This window comes from Gobius niger (assembly GCF_951799975.1).
Source record: "Gobius niger genome assembly, chromosome: 7".
NCBI lineage: Eukaryota > Metazoa > Chordata > Actinopteri > Gobiiformes > Gobiidae > Gobius > Gobius niger.
Genome location: NC_136858.1, coordinates 9,325,021 through 9,345,552, shown reverse-complemented (window position 1 = coordinate 9,345,552; position 20,532 = coordinate 9,325,021). Strand labels below are relative to the sequence as shown.

The 20,532-nt window shown below is 42.2% G+C and overlaps 1 protein-coding gene across 1 annotated transcript; it reads left to right on the top strand.

Annotated features, from left to right (window-relative positions):
* The first annotated feature begins 346 nt into the window (after positions 1 to 346).
* On the top strand, positions 347 to 11,146 carry fgfbp3 (fibroblast growth factor binding protein 3). Its single transcript, XM_079559980.1, has 3 exons — positions 347 to 508; positions 6,190 to 6,475; positions 10,198 to 11,146. The coding sequence occupies exons 1-3, from the start codon at positions 364 to 366 to the stop codon at positions 10,625 to 10,627; spliced, it is 861 nt and encodes a 286-aa protein (XP_079416106.1). The 5' UTR covers positions 347 to 363; the 3' UTR covers positions 10,628 to 11,146.
* The last annotated feature ends 9,386 nt before the right edge of the window (positions 11,147 to 20,532 follow it).

Genomic DNA, 20,532 nt, shown 5'->3' with positions numbered 1-20,532 from the left:
CCTGATTTAGCAAAACCAATGTGATTTTTGGCTTCGGCGTGTCAAAATTGTCCTAAAGCAACTCGCGAAACTTAAGACACCAGATTTGTTGTAAATCAGTGTAATTACGGATGCACTTAAATCCTGGGAAGTACGGGCTATTCCTGTGACCCGCGGCTTCCGAGTGTGGACAAAGGTGTTTTTGTTGCCAAAGCCGAAGGAGGCGAGAGCATCTGAACCCTGGAGGTGTCGTCAGCGTCACGCACAGAGAGGGGGACTTGGCAAGGGTGTCCGCTCTCCCCATCACTCTTCGCCGCCCGCCCGCCCGCATACACACATACACACAACTTGCTCGCTCATGGGGCTTTTTTGTGTTAGGGGGTTATGGGAGGGGTCCTGAGTTTTGGAGGTGCCCCCACCCATTCTCCTCCCCCTGCTTTTATCCCTGTCCCGGGACTCTCTTTATGCGAGTGTCAGCGGCCCCCGCGTTCTCACAGCGAACCCCAACCCGAGGAGGAGCGTCACATTGGTAAGGACACGCTTTAAAACAACCAACAACAAAACTAACCCTAAACTCTACTAACTGAGCTATTTTGGGGTAAGATAACGGTATTCTAATAGGATATTCTAATATATCATTATTTATTGATAAAGATGGATTTGGGGCACGGGCTGTTAGTGGGAGGGGGGAGGACACGGATGAGGGATTATTTTTGTTTTGATGCTCTCAGCCTTTGTTTCCGTCTTCGGGGAAACGACTACTTGGAGCTTTCAAACAAAATGATAACAGCAAAAGGCACATTTAAGACCTATAATTGCCATAGCAACGGATGAAACCACTGATTACCAGATTTCGTTGTCTTGTTGAGATGTGCTTACTTACTGTATGGCCACACTGAACAAACATTTTTGCGACTTTGTTACGTTGATCTGTATATTCCTTGATTTACGCGCTTTATGCAAATATATTAAAGGCTTTGGTAATTTTTAATTCCTAAATTTGAAGAAAGAGCCAGTGAGGTTGTAAGGCGAGCACGGTCTTCCAAAGTGTTCTGCCAACATGTTCCCACTGTATTTTCATAGATTTTCAATGACTTATTGTATGACTGGCAAAACACTGGTGTTTGATGACATGACAAAGAAAATTACTTTCCTCTTGTGTTGATTCATTTCAATTTTTGAATGTGTTTAAAATGTATGTAGGGAGTACGGACTCCAAGTGGGATATTTGCTACTGTTTGGATCAAGGCTAGACAACAAAGCATGAGAAATATTTGAGGCCCTGTCCCGAAGCCAAGCCCAGGACTAAACTCAAAAATATGTAATCAATCCGGTGTATAATACATACATTTCCAACGTTTTGGGGGTCTTTAAATGAATATATTCCAAACCAGGTTCCAAAGTGTAAAGATCCCAAAACGGTGTTTACGTGGCTTCATCGTTACAGCGTTTCCACAACTCTTACTAAAACGATGACATCACAGCACCAGTGTTGTGTCTGTGATCCATAATCTACTCCAGGCCTATTCGTTGCATTGAGTTGCCTTGTGTATGAAATGCACGGCATAAATAAAGTTGCCTTGCCTTGCTTATTCAATAAGTGGCCCATGGGCCACTTCCAGCCCGGTACACAAGTAAATCTGGTCCTTACCTCATTTTCCATTAAAGTTTATAGTTTCTGGCATTACATGTGCCACTTTTTCTGCGTTTTCACAGTGCATTCACACTGCTTGGCGTAGCAGTGTGTCTGTGATAATCACATGACACAGCAGGCTCAAATGAAAACATGGCTCTGTCAAATGGTGTAAAAGCACTTTTAACTAAGAAATCAGAAGGTGTATCATTGAACAGACTGATAGACTTCACTAAACTGAAGCATAAGGACCATCAGCATCATGTTGGAGTTTTTCTCACATTATCACAGGACTCCTCACAGTCCGTGGCAGATGGACAGCGTGTTTCACTGTCTTCATTGTTACAAAGAGCCTGACAGTACAAGCAGTTGTGGACGGTTTTGCAAAGCGAGTGATGAAGCTGATTGAATGTGAGTTTTGGGAAACTGACGTTTGAATGCTCACTGTCAGCATGGTGGCACAGCGGTTAGCACTCGTGCTTCACTGCTCGAAGGTCCCGGGTTCGATTCCCACCTGGACGGGGCCTTTCTGTGTGGAGTTTGCATGTTCTCCCCATGTCTGCGTAGGTTAGTGGTAAAAACATGAGCAATAGGTTAGTCCTCCAGCTAGGTGTTTCTGACCATCAGCCTGGCTCCACATCATGGAGATGGGTCCCCAAGCACCGGCCCCCACTTAGTTTTGCCCTAAAGCGTGAGGCCTGGACATAAGAAGAGCGGCTCCACAGGTGCTTGGCCAGCCCTGTGGCCCCTCAGTGTTGAGGAGGTGCACTGAGCTGAGTCTCATGTTAGAGAAGCACTGAGCCTGAACCAGTTGGTCTCCACATGAATCTGTCTTATTCTGTATTAGGCCTTTGGTCTGGTTTAGATGTGGTTTAGTCCTGCTTTAGCTCTGATAGTGCTAGTTTATGCCCTAGTTTAGCCTAGTCCTAGTTCTGCGTAATCCTGGTTTATTATTATTATTATCTATATTGAATTAAAATGCTGGAATATATTTTAAACTGTGGTGTATAGGCATTAATCAATGAACTGTCATTAATCCCATCCGTAGATCAATTACTACACACCTGAAGTTGTCTTTGCTTTGAGCTGCCTGTGTGAGCTGAGCCGTGACCCTAGTCATGTGGTGCAACAGATACATGTCCGCTCTGTCCTCTCTCTGGGGGAGTGTGCGGCGCTTGGCCGCTTTTCAATGCAGTCCTGACGTACATCCACGCTTTGAGGCCTTTGTACATTGTCAGCATTTGGCACTCATGTCATGTCCTCGACCCAATGGGGCATGCTGGAGGGACAGCCATGGTCCCAAAATCATAAGTTAGAAATTACACCTTTTCCCTAGGGGTGCTGAGGATAAAGCAAGGCAGGGCATGTTTATTTATACCGTGCATTTCGTACACAAGGCATCTCAATGCGCCTTACAAAAGAAGATATGTGATTTTACAATCAGGTTAAGTTCAGGCAAAGCACATACCTAAAAAATCAAGACATGGGAAATACACAGTACACTCGGGCAGTCAGGTCCATAAATATTGGGACATTGACTCTATTCTTATGTTATTGGCTCTATAAACCACCGCAATCGATTTCAAATGAAACAACAAATATGTAGCTTTCCACTTTTCAAGGGACCAAAAGTAATTACTATCACTGTCAGTGAAGCAAGCCATTATTCGGCTGAAAAATCAAAACAAACCCATCAGAGAGATAGCAAACACATTAGGCGTGGCTAAATCAACAGTTTGGAACAGTTTTGAAAAGAAAGAACACAATGGTCAGCTAAAATCACCTGGAAGACCACGAATGACAAATGTGGTGGATGAACGAAGAATTCTTTCCCTGGTGAAAAAAAACCCTTCACAACACCAGGTCAGATCAAAAACACTCTCCAAGAGGTGGGTGTCAAATGTCAAAGTCAACAATCAACAGAAGAATTCATCAGAGAGAATACAGACCATTAACCACAAGGTGGAAACCACTGGTGAGCCTCAAAAACAGGAGGCAAAAAGCATCTAAAAAGCCTTTACAGTTCTGAAACAACATCCTAGGACAGATGAGACAAAGATCAACTTGTACCAGAGTGATGGGAAGAGAATGGAGAAATAAAGTATCTGGTCATGATTGAAAACATCCCACCTCATCAGTGAAACATGGTGGTGCAGCATCATGGCATGGGCTTGTCTGGGCCAATGGAACTGGTTTTCCTTGTATTTCTTGATGATGTGACTGTTGACAAAAGAAGCAGGATGAATTCTGAAAGTGTTTCGGGCAATATTATGAGCTCATATTCAGCCAAATGCTTGGACGCTGCTTCACAGTGCAGATGGACAATGACCCGAAGCTACTGCAAAAGCCACAAAGAGCTTTTTAAGGCAAAGAAGTGAAATGTTTTTCAGTGGCCAAGTCAATCACCTGACATGAATCTGAGCAGCATTTCACTTGCTGAAGACAAAACTGAAGGGAATACAGTATGCCCCAAGAACAAGCAGGAACTGAAGACATTTACAGCAAAGGCCTGGGAGAACATCACCAGAGATGAAACCCAGCGTCTGGTGACGTCTGTGCCTTCTAGACTCCAGGCTGTCATTGACTGCAGAGGATATGCAACCAAATAATAAAACGGAAAACGTTTGTTTTATAATTGTTACTTTGGCCTATTAATTTTGGTCCCTTAAAAAATTAGAGGCACACATAAAAACGGTGATTCCTAGTATTATATAATATAAGTATTATTTAACAGAAATGCACGGAGGAAACAAGAAGTGTAGCTTCGAGAAACCTGTTGAAGAAAGGAGACTACACAGCACCGCCGAGAGCAACAAAACCTAAGCACGACATAGTGAACTAGTCTTAACAGTGACAGCCCCAAACAGAAATGTAACTCACATTTCTGAATGTATGAGTAAAGCATGAGAAATGCAGAACACTGTGAAGATTAGTAAGTCAATTATCGCATGCATGGCACAAAAGTAAAAACAAAGAAAAGGGGGGGAAAGCACCAGATAACTACAAGAGAAGCTAATTTTGCAAGTAAATTTACTATACCAAGAGTTCCTGAAGGGGTCTACAGTATTGACACTGCAGTATTCAGCCTTCAATAATTGATCTGTGAAGTCTTTTGCTGTTGACTTTGCGTCATGGCTTCACATTTTGACAAAATAAAACCACTGCTGTCCTGTCTCTCTAATAACTTGTGCTCAAGAGGCGGATTTGGCACAAAAAATGAAACTAGATGGTTGTTTGTTTGTTTGTTTGTATGAAAGATTTGACAGTGGGTGAAGAGGGGGCTGCTACATCTTCAGTCATCAACAATAGAGGATGGAGTGCACATTAACACGCGCTGAATGAGGCTATTGTCACATTTCTGAAGCACGGAGAGCCCAGTCACTCTGCTCTACACTCGCCTCAGAGAAAAAGAGAGAGAACTAGAGGGGGAGATAGAGCAGAGGTGAAGAAACAGCAGTTCACACCTACGAACTGAAACCAATCCATCCATCCAAATGTAGTCTGCCCATCTCTAGCTTTTAGACACTTTTTATTTGACAACAAGCACTTTGTGACCATTTTTATGGTCCGCTAGAATTGGATGTGACAATGTCGGCCTTTTCTACGCAGTAATTCCTCTACATCAGCCCGTTATAAATGCAACAATAGCAGTAGTACAGGAGTCCAGGCTGCGGCTCACTGGAGCAGGAATAGGGGCGGAGCTGACAGAGGGACTGGGGCTCCACAGCAGAGGGAAACCCTTTTTAAGTACATGAATAAAATGTAATAACAGCTAAAAGTGTGGGTGTTTCTATAATAAACAATGGTTCCACCATCTCCGAAAGTCATCTATAACTTCTTAAGACAAAAACACAGACCACTATAAACCAAGTAATGATAGAAGAAAATGTTCTGTTCTTTTTCATTTCCAAACCTGATTATAGTTGTTTTGTGCAGGGAGCAATACAAATGTTCATTCAACAATCCAGGAAACAAAATCTTTGTCTGAAATTGAAATTAGAGAGCTTGAAAAGTATTTTAATGGCTGTATGAAAGTGTTAGGCTGCAACGAGGCAGACAATAAGGGAGACTGTGAAGGTGAAGGAGAAGTGCTCTTGGTGGGGCCGATCCAGTGAATGCCTCTGGTGTTATGGTGTAGGCGAACTCCAGATCAAATGTAAAAAAGTGTGGGTTCAGTCCAGGTCTGAGCCAGAATCATTCTGTGAATCCAATCTCTTCCAAATAACGTTCAATTTCAACATATTGGAGATTTATTTCAAAAACTGTTTCTTTCCCATTGACTTCTATAGATCCTGGCCTTTTTCCTGAGATTAAGACATCATTCAATTCTAGAATGTGCCTGCAGCCAATCTCTAGTATGATATGCCTTAGAATGCTTTGTGATTAACTGGCAGGAATTCACTAGATTCCAATTTAAAGTTAAGTTATACTTCCCCCGTAGGGAAATTCATTCTCTGCATTTGACCAATGCCACTGGGGCAAGCCATTGCAAAACAAGCCAGACAATGATGTGGCGTTTATTGTGTGTAACTATCATCTCTCTGTGACTTTGTTTGAATGAATCCTTCTCCTCCTAGTCACCATGAAGCCCGTACCTGTCAGTTTCCTGGTCCTGCTGCTGCTGCTGTGCCTGCCTGCCCTCCCGGAGGCCAAGCGTCAGCCGGGTCAGCCCAAACCGGACAAACCTCGCCAACCCCCGCCATCAACAGCGCCCCCTACCAAGCGAGCCCGGAACCGCTCGGTGCCCAGCTCCGGGGAACTCAGCACCAAGGACGGCCACCGCTGCATCTGGCAAACGTCTGGAGAAGGCCTGGTGAGCCTCTCGGTCAACTGCACCGTGGAGACCCTTGGGGCGCAGCAGAGGTATGATCCAAAGTATAAAGGTGACAGGGATGGGGCCATGTGTTGTTTTACAATAAATTGCAATGCGGCTTTGTTGTGTTATGAATATTGCATTGGAGATCTGCCAGAACAGGAGAGGGCAGCACAGTGCATTTTTGCACTTTGGCTTCCAAACACCATCACACTATTATTATTATTATTATTATTATTATTATTATTATTATTATTATTATTATTATTATTATTATTATTATTATTATTATTATTATTATTATTATTATTATTATTATTATTATTATTATTATTAGGCCCGAGCAACGGACACGCAGTGTCCCGCGAAGGACTAATTAATATCGTTAACGGGGGACGAAAACGCAAGAATTCACGTAGCAAACGTGAACCGATATGCAAGTAACAGGGGTCAAAACTTAGTGCTCCGCAAGCTCTAATTTTGTGGGGGGGGGTCCGCGAGAGAAAACAGGCACTTTACATTGAGTCAATGAGAGCCCGGTTGCAAAAAAAATCATCGTACAAAATTGACATTGGCCAGGGACATAGACCACATAAGGACATGTCAAAAATTATATTATGACCCCGCCCTAAATGCTACAGGAAGTCGGCCATCTTGGCCCGACCCTCAAACCTTCAAAATCGTACCTCTTGAACTTCTGGCCCCTGATCCCCGACCTTGACTTTTTTTTTTTTGAAAAACGTTGAAAAACGTGGAAAGAACACTTCCAGAATATGCAACCTAAAGACAGAAATTGTGGGATAATAGGGAAACAACTGAGGCAACACTGGGGACAATGTTGAAAACAATTGAAAAAAATGTATGGGGGGACACATGACCTGAATTGACCACTCTCCTCCAGTGGTATACTGGGAACGAATTTCTAACCGGAAGAAGAGTAGCCCACATCAGGTCCACATTAATATGTAGTTACAGCTCAGTGATAGTACGCTGGTCTTTGATGTAGGAGTTTGCCAGTTCAAATATGGCTTTGACACTTTTAGAATGCTTTCGGTAGTTTGCGTGGGCGCCGCCATGAATTGTGCCCGCCCCTTCTCTCCTATCTGTTAACATGGGACTGAAAAAGTCCACATAAAATCAGTTACTACACAAAAACAAAGCCAATTTTAGGCCACACAAAGAAACGGTGCAATGTTGACCTATTGGTGCAAATGAACATTGGACATTTTACACAAATCAATCCACTAAACATCAGATTTGAGCGGCGAACATTTTCCCCGTTCTCCATTTAAATGAACTGGAAGTGTCTGTACAACGGAAGTACTGAGACAAAGCAAAAAGAGGCAAAAGTGGGCGGGGCGGAACAAGGTCATAGTCGGAACAAGGCCATAGTCATACATTTGTTGAGTGATGAAGTCATCGCTCCACTTCCGGGTCCAACGGAGCTTTAGCTCTATTCACTACAATGGGATTTTGCTGATTTTAACCTGCTGTAGATCTGACTACAAGGCTCTTTTTAAACATCTGATTGCAGAGAAATATTGCATTTGCGCTGGATTTTCTTTGGTAATTAATGTCAGAAAAGACTTACTAAATATTTGTTTTTACATACACAATGAAGGCTTATTTTAGATATAAAAATTCAGTAATTTTGCCTAGAGAAATGGTGAGCTATTTTATTCTAATTAGGTGGAAAACAGTTTTCTCTGATATTATTTCAGCAAGAGATTCAGATAAAGTTGTGTTTTTTGCTGTATTTATGGAGCCTTCAATAGTTTGGACCTGGAAGTAGCTTATTCTTGCGTATGATGTCAAACTTAACAAAGGTATACATTGGAAGGAATGGCAATTCTGGCAGCCATCTTGTGACTGGCCCTTCTAATCCAATGAACTCAAATGGAAACACCACTTATTTCCTCATATCTTGCAAAAAAGTTTTTCAAATGTTATATGGCTGCCGTTACTCAAATTTCACATTAAAAGAGCCAGTCTTTTAAACAGCTCTTTGAAGAGAACGGATCCCAAAGACTCGGCTCCCAGTAAATAGCCATAAATCCCATCACCCATGATTTAATGTGCATGTCTTTCTGTTTTTATGGACAGCACATTGGTCTGTCAAGTGTCGTTATGAAGTGTTCTAGAAATGACTGAAAACGTAACAAAATCATTTCATTCATGAAATTTCACTCCTTTTCTAAATTGTCAACTCAAATGTGGTTGAAAAAATCTCCCAGTGATAACGAACCTGGCTAACGCCAGACTGTTGTGTGCGCTCGAATCATTTCGAACTGCACAGCAGCCTGGGTACCATGGCTGAAATTTTTGCTTGGATTTGGGAACCAAAGACAGAACGAGGAGGGACGGCAAGATGATGACGCGCTATTCGATATACGGAAGCTTGTAGTTTATTTACGGATATAAAAAAAAAGTTTATTTACGGATCCAACATGACAGCAGCAGATGCGATGGTATTTTTTGATCAAGCTTTAGACCTTGTTCTAAATAGTTTAGCTCAAAAGTTTACAGCCGGTACGTCATATGTCATCTCATACGATGATACGATTGGCTGTTGCTACGTGCAGACGCATGATAGACATTTTTTTTTTTTCCGTATCGCCCAATAAACGACTATGGACGATCGTAGACCACACCTCTCCTACGAGAAAATGAATTGGTGGTCCCCAGACTAAATATCACTTGTGATAGTCTGGTGTTAGCCAGGCTAAGTGATAACAGTATTTTTTTTCAAAAGTAAATATAGTAAAAACCTAAAAATCTACTGTTCCAAATTATTATGCAACTCATCGTTTCAAAACATTTTAAAGCTTGTAATTAACTGAAAATGGTAATTTGTTGAATTTTCATTGTCTTCATGTATTTCTGAGCCACTGCAGCCGTTTCTGTTCATCAGCTTCAATGAACAGTTTAGGGGAGGCCCGGAGAGAAGGTTTATGCACAACTGCAGCCTCTGGAGGGTCCTACACCTTGATGTTCGGGAGACTCCAGAGGCACCAACAGCTTCAAATATCTGTCTGCTGCTTTGTAGCATCTGTTCTCTTAAGCTGATGTATTTGTCTCGCAGAAACCGTCCATATTGTCCCTTTATCTGCACAAACCCGTGTGTGCTCTGAATCAGCCACAAATCTCTCTCAGTACGATGACTGCGCTTAATCTTTCATGAAATATGGAAGGTTTTCATACCTAGACCAATGCATTCAACTATTTCACGCTTTTCATCAGCAGAGAGACCCTTTTTCTTTCCCATATTGCTTGAAAATGATGATCTGCTTAATAAAGTGGAACATCCTTTTTCAATCAATCAATCAAAGTTTATTTCCTTCTATCCTTTTTCAGTAGTTTTTCCCTTAACTGGGCTTAACCTGACAACTTATCATCCCAGGTCTCTGAGATTAATGTCAGTGATTCAAAGAGCCCTGAGACACAATGCCATCCACGAGTTTCATTCAACACATTTTTTTTTTACCTTTTTGACCCAAAAAAAACAATTTGCATAATGATTTGGAACGCAGTGTACAGATTCCCCGCCCACCAGCCATCTCACACTCACGTAGCACATGTTCCTGAATGCAAAGAGGCTGAAGTGACTCGCACAAGGTCCCCACAACAGTATGCAAAGGGTGGGAACTGTTCTTTAGATTTGCGATCGCTCTGACACTGAGCTGCTGATTCAAGATAGGTTAGAAGATGAGATGTAAACATTTGTCCTGTGGGGTTCCTTACGTCATTCCTCTTCTCCCTCTGTTGGCCGCAGGTACTGGTGCCGGTACGCGGGTAAGCCCGACCTGTGCGAGGCCTACGGGGTGAAGTCCAGCCAGTACTGGAAGCAGCTGGTGGGAAAGCTCAAGAAGAGGCAGAACGCCTGCGAGGGAGAGAAGGTCCTCAAAGCCAAGACCTGCAAGAAGGCCCCGGCGGAGGCCCACATGAAACTGGCCCTGAGCAGCGCCGAGGAGGAGAGGAAGGCCGCCAAGAAAAGGGGAGGGAAGAGCTCTGATTTGGGGAAGACCGAGAGGAAGAAGAAGAAGGAGGGTGTGGATGAGGGCTCTGAAGAGGTCGGCGGCCCGGAGGAGAGGACTGGCCTGCACGAGGAGGGGATGCTGAACGACATGGCGCCGGTTCAGAGCTACTGCGGCGAGGGCTGGCACTCGGTCTGCTCCTTCTTTGTCAGGTTCTTTGAAGGATAAGGGGCCTGAGTGGGGTCCTCTCAGGGGTAGCCGCGAGGTCAGTACGGCAAGGTTTGATTTAGACTTAAAGTGTTTGAATAGAAGAAGGCAGGGGTCTCCAACCTTATTGTTTTTTCACCTACACAAGCTACTTTAAAGTAACGAATATGGATTATGCTTTGATGGCACATGTGTAGATGTGACTTAAATTGTTCATTCGGGAGATGATATTTCAACACAATGAAAGAAAATGACTTGTGCTTTGTTCTTTACCATATTTACCAACATGTCTGTCTTTGAAAGTCTTTGGACTAGCACTGATAGTTCCAGAGCTTCTGGTTGGCGGTCAAGGTTTTCAAATTTGTTCGACCCATCCATGAACAGGACAGGGGTGGGCAACCGCCATGTCAGGAGCGGCAGGCTGAACGACACAGATCCAATGTTTTTGAATGCGACCCAGGCCAATTGGATATGTCCTAAATCTGAAACGTATCTGAGCTTTTGCAACTTCAGTCTGAACGGCCAGGTCGCCTTTATCCCACACACGGAAAATAAAACAACACGTGCACTGTTTATGAATCAAGTTACCAATATCAAGTCCATAGTTTAAAAAAAAGTCATAAAAATGTGATAGTCTGTAAGCTAAAATGTCAGATTCACAAGCTTTCCTGTGAACCAGCCTGCCAGGTCCAATCAGGTAAACATCTTAACTCCCACCTTAACCAAGTGCATTTTCTCCAGTTCGGCCGGCCTTTCCCCAATTCTCTACTTGCACATGACCCAAAATGCTTTGCGCCTTCGGGGGTAGCTTCGAGCTGGAGGCCTTTGAGTGCGAGTGAAGCTACAGCCAAACAATGAACTAGTCTCTTCTATGACAGCTCGCAACGCCATATTGTTTACATCAGCGACCCCCCAAGGCGCAATGCATCATGGTATTGCGCAAGTAGCGAATCAAAAAGTTTGACTGCAGAGTGTAATGTCTCATTTGAAAGCTAAGACCAACAAAACTCTTCTGAATGGACCTTTTTCCTTGGTTTGCCACTTCCTTGCATTTTTGCCACTTTTTTTTCCCCATCGCTTTTGTGTCCGATTTTCAAGATGTTTTTTTTGGTTGCACTTTCATCCTTTTTTGTCTCGTTTTTTGTCGCATTTTACAAGAAGCGTCTAGATTTGGGTAATGTCAAACTGGAGCAAATGTACTTGGTTCATTCAAGCCGCATCGCGTTCAGACAGGAGAACACATACGTTAAAAATGTTGAATTTGAAGTGTTTTTGAGGTACCATAGACTACATTTGCATTTGACAAAATATTCACACATTTTCTCATAAAAGTCATACAATACATTACAATTTTTTTAATTCACCAGACAAACCTAGGAAATACAAAGCCTCTGGAGAAAAGAGAAAAATAATCATCCACAGACCTTTTCCATTTTTCTTTTGATATAAGGGCTGCGTCTGAAACCATCAAATTGTAGCCTCTAAGCACTAACACTAGCAACTAACTCCTAAACCTTTCATGGGGTCAACTGTTAGACCTCTTTGCAGTTAGTGAACTAGAGCTTCAGCAGAATTTGAACAATTCGACCGTCCTTAAACAGGGGAAAGGGAAGTGACATCACCAACAGCTGTTTTTCTTCTTCTTTATAGTTATTGGTGGAGTGCAGGCCAAACAAAAGCACATGTTGCCCCCTAGTGTCCAACAAAAACATAGTGTCCAAACAAAGACATTTAAGGAGAAAAATAAATCCAAATTATCCATACATTTCCCTTTAGTGTTATTTTATCTCAACAGCTGTTTCATAAAGCTACAGCAGCAAATGATCCATGTGGCTTAAGTTTCTACTAAATGAAAACAAAAGCATTTAATCTGTTTACTGAGTTTACTCTTTAACACTGACATGTGACTGAGCTGTGGGGACGACAATATGGATTTTGTCACTTTTATAAAGTTTGGCTTGTGCAGAATCTTACTTTTTAATTAGTATCATTATTTTTTTTAAATGTGCTCCTGTCAATCAACAGTGGTTGCGCATGAATCACTCGATGGTGGGAGCGAGGGGGTGGGGGGATTTGGCGCAGTGGCTTGTGGGATGGCACATAGCTCCTAATCACCGGTTAGTTAGCCTCAGAGGTCCCTATGCTAAAGTGGCTATGATAATTAGCATCAAGGCTCCTTTTCCTAACTACTTCCTAACTGACAGACCAATTCGGAAGCAACTTGCCATGGCGGACGCTGACGCACATCCGGTTTTGGCGTAAGAGCTCTTAGCAATTTGATGGTTTCGGACGCAGCCAAGGTAATTGCCCCTTCATGCCTCTTCGGACAAAGATTTCTATTTTAAATCCAACCTGTCCTGACCTGACCGTGTGCTCCAGATGAGAGGCTCGTGAACATACAGACAAGACAAATCACATTCTGACAGACAAGCGCAAAATGGGTAATTACTGTACACATGAGTAGCTACTTAATGGCACAATCATTGACAATGCGTAATTTTAATTTAACAGGGGCGTGTCCAGATGTTTTCTGTTATCGGGGTGGCTGAGTGGTGGCACTTTGATGGACTGTCCAAGGTCTTTAACACAAGACACTGCAGGTGAATGGAGAAATAACATAAATGTAGAGATATCAATTTGAAACTTTTGCTGAACATTACTGATTTAAATATTAAAAAAATATGTATTGTAAGTTTTCCGTCATTTTGTGCATAAAAATTTCCAGCAACAAAAATAATGGTTTAATCATGGTTTGATTTTGTGAGAGGGGGTTTTGGATCTTCAAAAAAAAAATACCATATTTGGATTATAGTGTCTTGGGGACCCTTCAGCTCACGTGGATGTAAAATCTGTCAATATTAGTGAATGAATGCGTGAGGGAAAGACGCTTTGCCAAGCGACATTAGCCAGGCACGAGCCAATCATAGCATGGGAGGCGGGAGTTATTGGTGCGTCATCTTCCGCGGTGCTTCTCCGGGCCGTAACCAAAACAGTGAAGATGGCGGCCACAACACAACAATCTTTTGCCGGTGCTCTTTCTTCTGTTTTAAATGAGCTGGACTTTTCCTTAACCCTCCTGTTATGTTCATTTGTCAGAAACATCAATAGTGATTAAGGTCAATTTGACCCGGTACATATTTAATTATCTAAAAGATGTCTGAAACCAAAACCTGTGTGTGTGTGTGTGTGTGTGTGTGTGCGTGCGTGTGTTTGTGTGTGTGCGCGTGTGTGATTGGAGTGAAATATGTCTCACAGTTGCAAAGAAAGAAAAACATTGACATTTTTGACACCCTTTTACCTTCAGTTTGACTGCTGGGTCAAATTGACCTGAACAGTATCTATGTGATATAAACATGCAGGGCGTGGTGGCAAATATGTGAGATGAACCATTTTCTTATTACATGTTGATTACACTAAATAAGGGAAGAAAAAATACTTTAAACTATTTTTCCTCGATCTTCAAACTTTAAAATGGGTCAAAGTGACCCGTCACATAACAGGAGGGTTGCCACAGAAGAAGCTGCTCTGAGGGCTTTCACCGGAACATTTACTCGACTGCACGTGTGGACTACAAACAATCATGGCGGAGGACGTAAACACAAAGCATAAGTCGCTTTGTGTTTGATTGGTTTGCTCTCGTTCAAACTGCGATCGTTAACCCCGCCTTCAGTGTCCATTTGGAAATTGCGTCCTATTACCACAATTCCAGTCTGCATATGTACATAAATAAAGTCAGTCTGACTTTATGCCAGGCTAAAGCAACATACTGGGTTATCTCCGCCTAGCGACAAAACGTCATAAAATAAGCATCGTACAGGGTAAGTTTTGTCAGTTTTATACTCAGACATGACAACTAAGATGTTAAGGGAGGAAAAAAATAGAAAAAAAATCTCCACTTCAACCACTGTGAAAGATCGATACTTTCACCTGCCGTGTCTCGCCTTAAGTAAAAAAATACATTTAAGATTTGTTCTTAATCAAGGTTATTTCCCCAAATAAAAAAATAAAAAAGGAACCCCAATATGCTGCTGCTGCTGCATTCCTCTAATGTCCGGGTGAGGTGATGGGCTGTCCCACCCCTGGCCCCCCCTTTGACACGCCTCTGGAAAAAGATTTGACAAGAACTTTTAGCCTCAACATAAAAGAAAAAAAGTGATTTTAACTGCGGCTTCAGGCGCCTCTTTTGAAGCGACATGAATCTGAATGAGTGATTTGACATAATTCAACCAAACGTATAAATGATGAAGGAGAGGTTGTCACTCCAAATGTCGCAGAGAGAAGCTGACAGCATTGTGTTTTTAGACTAGCTCGCCTTTGTATTTTGAAAGTAAGATATTAACGTCTTGTATATCACTACTTTTATGTTTACTAATATTTTGTGTATTTAATGGTTTGTTCCTTTCGCGGTAATAGATGTCACGTGTTAGTCTTTATTTTTATACTGTAAAATGTGTAACACTATTTTTCCCCGTGTGATATTAAAGGTTGACTGACAGTAACTTGTCTTATGAGACATTTGTGGTATACTGGTGTAAACTGCAGGTGAAAATGTTACATTTAGAGATATAAATTTGTAACTTCTGTTGTAGATTACTGACAAAAACATGAGGGAAAAAATGTATTGCAAGCTTTCTGTCATGTTATGTTTTCATATAAAAAAAAATGTATGGTTCGAATTGATGTTTTTTTTGTTGTTGATACATATTAGTTACTTGGCTTAGTTGTTTAGCTTCTGAATTACCAAGGTGAAAAAAAAAAATCTAAAGTTCCATGAATCAGGCTAAGACAAAAGTCCCTTGAAAAAAACTTTGAAGGCTATAAAGTTTGGAGTCTGTAGGAGCTGCTAAAGGTTGGCCGCTGCTGTCTACCAGAAAGGAATGACCATATTTGGATTACAGCATCATCTCGGCCGCCTTTCATGGTACACGTGGATACCAAACAGGTCAATATTTGTGAATTAGCACAGGTGTTGTAGTCATTTCCTGGACAACTCCAGCTCGCTAGCAGCACAATATCTTTGAATAACCGAGTAAAAGTTCGGATGTGACAGGAGCAGGTTAAAAACATAAGTGAGATGTAACGACTTCGCTGGAGGAAATCTCCATGGTCATAACGACTCGCACAAAATTAAAATTAAAACTAGTGCAAAGTTTTGAACTATAAAGGGGAATAATGTCACTGTATGACTACAAAATCCTTCCCTTTCATTGCAGATCACTGACAGGCAAAAAAACAAAAAACAGAGAAAAGATAATGATCCTGATATGTTTGAGATTCTTTCCAAATACTTCAAAAAATAACAAGAAAATAGCCTGCTTTTGTCATTGTACTGGAGCATAAAAGAAGCACTTGCCTGCTGTCTGCATTCTGTATTCAACACAAAGAGTTGTTGTTTGGCGTTGCCTTGAAGTCTGCTGAGCAGTCTGAAAGTTGTAAAATGTCATATACAAGTGGCACAAAGTTAGAATTAATTAGAGCCACAGCCATGGGGGAGACAGAGCCACTGCAGTCAGTAGCAGGAGTCTGTGAGCCGATTACCTCACATGGCGTGTTAAATCTGCAACGTACGCCTATCCAGGAATGGCCGTACCTGTTACTAACTTAACATGAATGCATTAAAGTTAAAAACCTACCTGGTAATGCAAGACCATGACTCCCCACAACTTCCGATTTCACAACCCATTTTGCTTGAATCTGGAGGATGTGCCGGTATTGCACCAAAAAGAGTCACCAACACGCACCTCTGCCCCGCTATGACATGTTGCTATGGGGTCTGGGTTTTGGCAAAAGGTAAATTAATGCTGTGTTCCAGCATTAATGGACGCACTTTGACCTCAGTGCGTCCATCTGAATAAACTTGTATGTAAACAACACGGCCAAATCTACAACAGTTAGCTAATAAGAAGCTAACGCTACATGAATGTTTCACTACACTAACACATTACATATATTTTAAAACATGCGACAGAACGTTTTACTGCCGGCTGTGAACAAAAGTAACATTCACTTCACTGATGCTGTGTTTTATGTTAAAGATCGATTTCAATTTGGGCGTTCAGCTCTCCCAAAATTTCATCCGATGGGCGGGGGAGCGACTGAATTTTGCGGTGCATTATGGGTGACAAATAGTCTTCGCAAGTTCCGGTTCTGATGGAGCGTTTACGCTCACTCTGCTGGCTTCATCTTCTGCTAAGAGAGGAATACAATTCTGTAGCTGATATTTTACGATGCAGACTTCGACTGTTCCGACTCCCTACATTTGGAGCTCGTACCTCCCGCCTCCCCTCCTGCCTTCAGCGGACACTTCTAGCCACGCACTGCCCCGCTGTACGGTCTCCCGCCCGGCTTGGAGCCTCGAAGGCTGGGCCGGATAACTAACCGTTGCCCCAGGGGTCTGTGAGCTGTCCCTGGGAGACTATAGTAAAAAGCAGCCATTTCATGAGCACTAACAGCCTCTGATTATCTCTCTCTGCCCAATACAACTTTATCGAGTCTGTGTTTTCAACGTGAGAACATCATCAGCCATATGTCAAAAAATAAGTCCGTAGCCGAGCTGCTAACCGATGCTAACAAGTATTATGCAATAATAACATAAATACAGCCGGTAACTATATAAAGCAGCCATCAACAATGAGCTGTTTGCGATTGTAACAAGCTAACGGGGCTAACCTGGAATAACCATTGTCCACTGGCACAAATAATAGTCCTTTATTCGGACATATGGGCTGGACATGTGCTTAAATACTAGGGACATCCTTGTGCAGATCGTGTGTATAGCTATAGTTGAAGATCATTCATCATCACATCATCACATTCTTCCCTCTCAGCTGAACTTCATTCACATTGTCACCGTCTTTCACTCGCACACACAGACGTTTTCGTTCGCTCTGCTCGCTATCATCTTCTTCTAAATCTTCATAAACACCATCCGCTCGTTCAACTAGCAACAACAATTCCTCCTTTCGTTTCCCCACACTCGAAATACGCTTTCTCTTCAACCTTTCACGCAATTCAGGCACTGTCAGTCGCTTGTAAGCCATATTCGCCATTACATTAAATCAACCGGAAGTGAAATAGGCACCGACGGATGTTTTTTTTTATCGCTCCCCCCGCCCATCGGGTGGAATTTTGGGAGAGCAGAACGCCCGAATTGTGACACTCTGACATTTTTTACGCCATAGTGTCGAGGAAGAGCCTGTCGTCTGATTTTAATTTATAAAACAGCTTTTTTTATTAGAGGGAAAAAAAGTGATCTGAGGTATTCTGACTTGCTTAAAAGTCCTTTATTGAATGGACATTTTATATTTTATGTCCATTGAATAAAGGATTTTTAACCAAGTGAGAGTGCCTCAGATCACTTTTTCCAAGTTTTATACCTGATCTCTGAAGAGCCCCTGCGCCTACTTTTTTGGACCTACTGTTGCACTCACCTTTTTCTGTTTTTCTATCTTTTTTTATTATTTCTGTTGTAAAAAATAAAAATAAAATAAAACAACAATAAAAGGAAGTGCTGGACGTGTCCACGCTGCCCCTGCGGAAAAACAAACACACCCCCTGAGCGAAGTTGTGAAGAAGGAGCTCTTTCTAACCTACTCTGGACACTCCTTTTTTTGTCTAACAATCTAACAATTTCTCCATCTGTGAGATCAATAAAGTATCATCTTATAAATCACGCAGAAAATCGCGTTTGGCTACGAGAGGTGCAGAACTTTATTCAACCTTCCTCGCCTGAAGTTGGAATTTCTTTCCGGGATTCAGCGACTATATATACATATATAAATAGTGTTTTTCTGTGACTGTCAGTGATGGATGTTTGGTGAACCTTCACCAGAATCAAAGTGGATTAACAAAGTAAATAAATAAAACTTGCCTTAATTTTTATAACCAACGCGAGTCCCCTAATGTAAACACCCGATGGACCAGAGCAGTGAGTCAATCAAAACGCGTGTTAGCATGTGTGTTATCGTGTGTGTTAGTGTGTGTGTTAGCGTGTGTGTTAGCGTTAGCCATTTATGAAGCTGAATTGCAGATGTCAACTCCTCAAAACTGCATTGTGAAGTATCTTCAATTATTGTTGTGATATTTATATTTCTTTTACTGCTAATGTTGCATGAGAGAGGAGGCGGCGTTAACTGAATCAAAGAGTTGTGTCTTCCGGGTTGGAAAAATATCCCCAGAAAATACATATATTTCTCACAAAAATTAGTACTTCATAGTGGTAGAGGTACAATATATCATATAAATGCTTATAGTTTGCTTTGGAATGGCCAAAATAGCATGATACAGATCCTTTAAAGTGGAACCATTACTTGTAGTAGTTCTCTACTTGTATCTGAACTCTGAGCACTCTGATCATCTCAGAGTTTACGTGTTGTAATCACCACTTTGACCGGCATTCCAAGGCATTTGTCCAAGTGGGAGGTGGGAAATGTCCTTGTTACCAGTTGCCTGGGACACATTATAAAAGTACAGAATTAAAATGGGAATGAAGCAAAATGTGTTTTATCTCTGAATTCTATCTTTTCAGTGCAGGCCCAAACACGTGAGGTTTAAACCTGGAGAGATGGGCAGTAAGGAGTGTGTTATTGTGAATCAAAAACAAGAAACATGGCGTCACTTTGTATGGTAGGAGCACTTGGTATTCAATTGAGGACCCGGTCACTGCTGCTTGGAAATAACACATCCAACTCTGTCAAGGAGAGAGGGAGAGAGAGAGCCAGGAGGAGGAACGGGTGAGTTAAAAAGTTTGGGTAAGGCGCTCAGGTTACCATGGTGACAGGTCACGGTCGGGGAGGAGGAGGTCATGAAAGTCCAGAAAGACCAGAGCCTAAAGCAGGCAATTTCCATTCCACATTTGACGCTCCTCAAAAACAAGACTCTCTAGTGGATGGGTACATTTTCATTCTTTTGAATACGGTGAAATGTAAAGTTGTGATTGAAGTTCAGGGACTGACAACGAGATTCCACCTTCTGTGTGTTCGCCGTGACCTAACATCCTCCTCTCCGCTCCGAGGAGCCCCCGTCACCAGCCCGACACTCTGTTCCTCCCTGACAAAAATACGAATCAACTCTAATTTTCAGCTCCGTCAGAGCCTGGCCGGATCAAGCTCCACAGATTGCACCACACAGGAAAGAGAATGCCAACAACATCTGGGTTTTCAAAGTAAAACCCCTTTGTTTCAACCAAAATGTCAATGTTGATATTTCCACTTTGCAGGGGTTTGTTATCGCCTCACCACAAAAACAATCACACAATCCGATCAAGCTTTTCCCTCGCAAGCAGGAAAAAGCTCATGATTGGGAAAAGAGAATGGGGCTATCCTACTCCGTGACAGGAATTTACAGCTTCTAAAGCGAGTCCAAATCCTGCCTCCAAGACTGTCAATGCCCTCAATCACGCAAAACGACCAAAGATGTTGTTAGCATTTGGCCTCTCCTGTACTCCCATAGCTCCAAACGGGGATGAAGTCAGAAGCGACCAGGCTCTTCCATGGGCACAAAGACCACACAGTTACGTATCAACTCGTCTAAACTCAGGTAAGAACATATCTCAGTATGGAAAAACTGTGGCCTGTTCCTTTAAGCATATTAAAGATGGTTCCTTTAGGTTTATTTACCTGCTTTACCAGTTTCCAGGAGCATCACCTGGTGGTGATTTGTCAGTCAGTAGGGAGAGCTAACTTCTAAGTGACGCCTTCTCCAGAATAGCATCCCTGGTGTGGGATAAGGTGTATGCACCACTGTCCCGGTTCATTGACGTTAATGCACATTTCCTAATCTCGATGGCTTCTCTGATCCAGCGGTGATACTTGTTACTTTCTAGACGGACGACCCTGGCATTGTACCGGTTCATGCAATGATCCGATATGGCTGATTTGAGATTTTCTTGCAGTGCTTCCTCTTTAATTGCTTGTTTGTCTCCTTTT

What these genes read in the sequence shown, in the direction of transcription:
- fgfbp3 (XM_079559980.1), top strand. Translation starts at nt 364, where the DNA reads ATGGGAGGGGTCCTGAGTTTTGGAGGTGCCCCCACCCATTCTCCTCCC. An exon ending in CGAGGAGGAGCGTCACATTG is followed by an intron (nt 509 to 6,189) that starts GTAAGGACACGC and finishes TTCTCCTCCTAG; the next exon opens with TCACCATGAAGCCCGTACCT. An exon ending in ACCCTTGGGGCGCAGCAGAG is followed by an intron (nt 6,476 to 10,197) that starts GTATGATCCAAA and finishes TGTTGGCCGCAG; the next exon opens with GTACTGGTGCCGGTACGCGG.